The sequence below is a fragment of the Austrofundulus limnaeus genome, unplaced genomic scaffold (assembly GCF_001266775.1).
Source record: "Austrofundulus limnaeus strain Quisiro unplaced genomic scaffold, Austrofundulus_limnaeus-1.0 Scaffold1149, whole genome shotgun sequence".
In the NCBI taxonomy this organism is placed as follows: domain Eukaryota; kingdom Metazoa; phylum Chordata; class Actinopteri; order Cyprinodontiformes; family Rivulidae; genus Austrofundulus; species Austrofundulus limnaeus.
In genome coordinates this window covers 54,498-58,262 of record NW_013953551.1, presented here as the reverse complement: position 1 = coordinate 58,262, position 3,765 = coordinate 54,498, and the positions used below count along the sequence as shown (strand labels likewise).

The window sequence follows — 3,765 nt, the reverse complement described above, 5'->3', positions numbered from 1 at the left end:
ATATATATTTCTTTGGGGGGGGTACCCCCCCGGCCGCCAGATGGGCATGGCTCGCAGGCCTTGAGTTTGACACGTGGTCTATATAATTGAATCACCTGAAATATTTACTGAATTATTTGTCACATGTCCAAATATGTACGACAGGTCGGACTGACGTTCCCTGAGGGGCCATTTCAGGCCTGCAGACCCCCAGTTGAATAGCCCTGGTATTCCTGACTGTATGCAGCATTGTAAAGATTCAGAAACATGTCCTTGTTCTGTTTGGGTTCCAGGTGGCACTTGTAGACAAAGCTGGGCGGCGCTCCTTGACTCTGATTGGTCTGGGAGGTATGTGCTGCTGTGCGGTTGCCATGACAGTGGGCATAAGGTTTCAGGTTTGTTGATTTCAATTCGTGAAAGCATGTGCATTATATTAAACACACACTAAGCATAATGCATTACTTACTTTATTTATTCAAGTTAAACTCAGACTTGTTAAGTGCAAAATATTTCTTACAGGTAAAGTCAAATAGTATAAATAATATATATGTAAATATTATGCAGTTTGGAGGTATGATTTTGAGGGCAATAAACTGTACTGATTTTTCTTTTCTTTTTGTTTGTTTAAAACAGTGATGTCCAAAGTCGGTCCTGAAGGGCCGGTGTCCTGCATGTTTTGGGATCAGCCCTGGTTCAACACAGCTGAACCTAAGGAGTGCCTATAGTAGGCTTCCCCAGTATACCATCAAGGTCTGCAGACAATTAGGGGTCTCTGCAGAGTGAGTAGGAGTTCTAATGCACAAAGAGTAGGCGTTTCTAAACATAAACACTGATTGGCTAGTTGTATTTGCTCTGTTTTTCGAAAAGCTTGGTTCTTCTCTTCGGTTTTTCTTTCACTTTTGACTTTAACTGCTTTTACATTAATTTTAGCAGCCAAATCTGAGGCATAGGGGTTAATATTAGGATGGAAAGGGCCAAATCATAGAATCAAGGGGTTAATTTTAGGATCAAATGACTGGGGAGGGCTAAATAATTCCAAAGTAGTCCTCTAAAGGGTCTCTTTCCAAAGTAAGCTAATAATACAAAGAAATGCCGAAGCAATGATCATCCAATCAGATGTGGTTGTTGACGCCCCCTTTGTGCTGGTCCAATCAGGTATGTCTGTTGTGTACCGCCTTCCCTTGGAAATGCCTACTCATCTGCAGAGAACCCCCTCTCTCTGCAGAGGCCTACTAGTTCAGCTGGTTCAGATGTTATCAGTCCATTAAATGGACGTTATTAGCAGTTATCAGTCCCATAGAGCAGTGGTTCCCAAACCTTTTTATCTTCTGACCCACAAAATATCCATGGCAAAAACTTGTGACCCCAAATATTACTGGTCTGAGGACACAAAATTGTTAACAACCCTAAAAACACAGGCTTTTTGACAATCTAAACAACTTCTACACAAATATAAATACTTATTTATACTTTTTTGTGTTTATGTAATAATTATAGGGAAAATATTACATCAGCAATTATTTTATTACCCTTTAAATTGATTTCTGGAGATTATCCAAGGTGCTTCATGACCCATAATTGGGTCCCAAGCCCAACTTTGGGAACCAAAGCAGTGGTTCCCAAACTTTTCAGCTTTTGACCCACAAAATAACAGTAGCAGAGACCTGTGCCCACAACTGTTTTTAGATGATAAACATTTGTATCAGGTCAACAAAACATGGGCATAATAGTAATATTTATATTCTACATTTATCCATATTAAATACACTAACCTCACTCCTTTGTAACAACTAAGGCAAAAATGTAATTAATTCAGAAAATCCTTTCAGGACCCCAACTTGATGTTTCGGGACCCCACTTTGGGAAACACTGCCATAGAATGACTTCAGACTGTCCCGACAGTGCCCTCTTGTGGGTGACCAGTGCCATTTATGTTGGAATGCAAAAATCTGCTACCGCCGGAGTTCGGTCTACTTTATTGTAGCCCATGCCATTTTCTCTAAAATTAACCTTTGTGGCTTTATGCCTCATATTAACCAGACTGAAGCCATATGGAATGGAGAACCTACTAGGTGGCACAGTCAGGACAGTCTGAAGCCATTCTATGGGACTGATAACGGCTAATAACGTCTATTTAATGGATGATAACATTTGAAGCGGGTGACTAGTTAAGCACTCCTGAGGTTCAGCTGTGTTGAACCGGGGCAGCTCCTAAAACATGCAGGATACTGGCCTTTGAGGACCGACTTTGGAAACCACTGGTTTAAAATGTATGCAGGAAACTCGACTGTCAAGCCAACATGTTTTCATTACGTTGTTTTTCCCTTCAGAATGACTTCTCATGGATGAGCTATGTCAGCATGTCAGCTATCTTCCTCTTTGTGAGTTTCTTTGAGATCGGTCCCGGTCCTATCCCATGGTTCATAGTAGCCGAACTGTTCAGCCAGGGGCCTCGGCCTGCAGCTATCGCTCTGGCCGGCTGCTGCAACTGGACCAGTAACTTCATCATAGGCATGACCTTTCCTTACATACAGGTGAGGAGGGCAGAGCAGCTGTACATGTGTGCGCAGTATGCATCATATCATTGGGAGTTATTTTCTCTTGCAGAAGATCTGATTGTGTTTTTCCTGCTTCTCACCAGGCTTGGATGGATTGTTACGTCTTCATCCTGTTTGCTGTGCTGCTTTTCGGCTCCACAGTCTTTATTTATTTCCGCGTCCCGGAGACTAAGGGTAAAACTTTTGAGGAGATCGCTGCCATGTTTCAGAAGAAACGTAAGACTCCGACAGGCATTGCTGAACTGCAGCAGCTCAAAACATCATCAGAGGCTTAAAGGCGCCGAGTTTCACTATTCATCCAAGTATTAACAGAAAAAAGATCACGAGTGTGACTGCAGTGACAATTATTTGTGTTAAATGTTTACATTAAATTTCAGTTGAAAGTCTTGTTGCAGTATTTACAGCATATAAGTGTCACGTTTATGAATAAGGCTTAATATTACCTGTGTGGACTCTGTGTAAAAATGGTTATATTTGTTTTTGACCTGAGTTCAATTCTGCAGTTTCCCTTTATTTTCAACATCAATGTTTTTATGGTTTTAATGACTCAGCAGCCAAAATGAGAAAACTGGTGAAAATCTTTACAAACTCAGTTCTGGCAAAGTAGAAGCATGAAGTGAAATGTAAATAAAAACAGAATGCAACGGTTTGTAAATCTCATAAACCCATATTTTCTTCACAGTAAAACACAGTAAAACATATTAAATGTAACTATTTTTAAAGGTCATTTTGGATTTGATGGTGCAACACATTGTAAAAAAAATCATTGGATGTGGCAACAGAAGGTTGTAAAAATAAATGTATGAATAAAAAAACAACTTGAGAAGCATTTTACAATTACATTTATTTGTTTAATAAGCAACAGGACAGTAAAAAAATGGAGTTCTTAAATAAAGAAAGTATTTTAGAGAGGCTGAATCACTCAGAAGTGAAGACGTGCAGAGGCTTAGCTGTCTGCAAAAATCTGCATGCAAACACTTCCAGAAATGAAAAAAAAAAAGTTTCTCAGAGGAAAAATTAGACAGACTGAATATTTCTGTTTTGTTCTGTAGGGCAGCATGGTGGCGCAGTAGTTGAGCTGACACATCATAAATACAGGTCCAGAGCCGGCTCTTGGCATAGGCGAACTAGGCGGTCACCTAGAGCGCCATCTGCTGGAGGGGGCGCTGAACTGCAGAAGAAAAAAAAGTAATTATTTGTAATCCCTGGTTGTAACTCTGCTCAGCGC

The 3,765-nt window shown here is 40.4% G+C and overlaps 1 protein-coding gene across 1 annotated transcript in view; it reads left to right on the top strand.

Annotated features, from left to right (window-relative positions):
- The window catches only part of slc2a2 (solute carrier family 2 member 2), a gene marked incomplete at its 5' end in the record, with an annotated part of 12,460 nt that extends 9,108 nt beyond the window's left edge, over positions 1 to 3,352 (top strand). The window contains 3 exon segments of the mRNA XM_014030960.1: positions 273 to 374; positions 2,310 to 2,513; positions 2,621 to 3,352. Coding sequence (XP_013886414.1) covers positions 273 to 374; positions 2,310 to 2,513; positions 2,621 to 2,812 — 498 coding nt within the window.
- Positions 3,353 to 3,765: the final 413 nt, after the last annotated feature.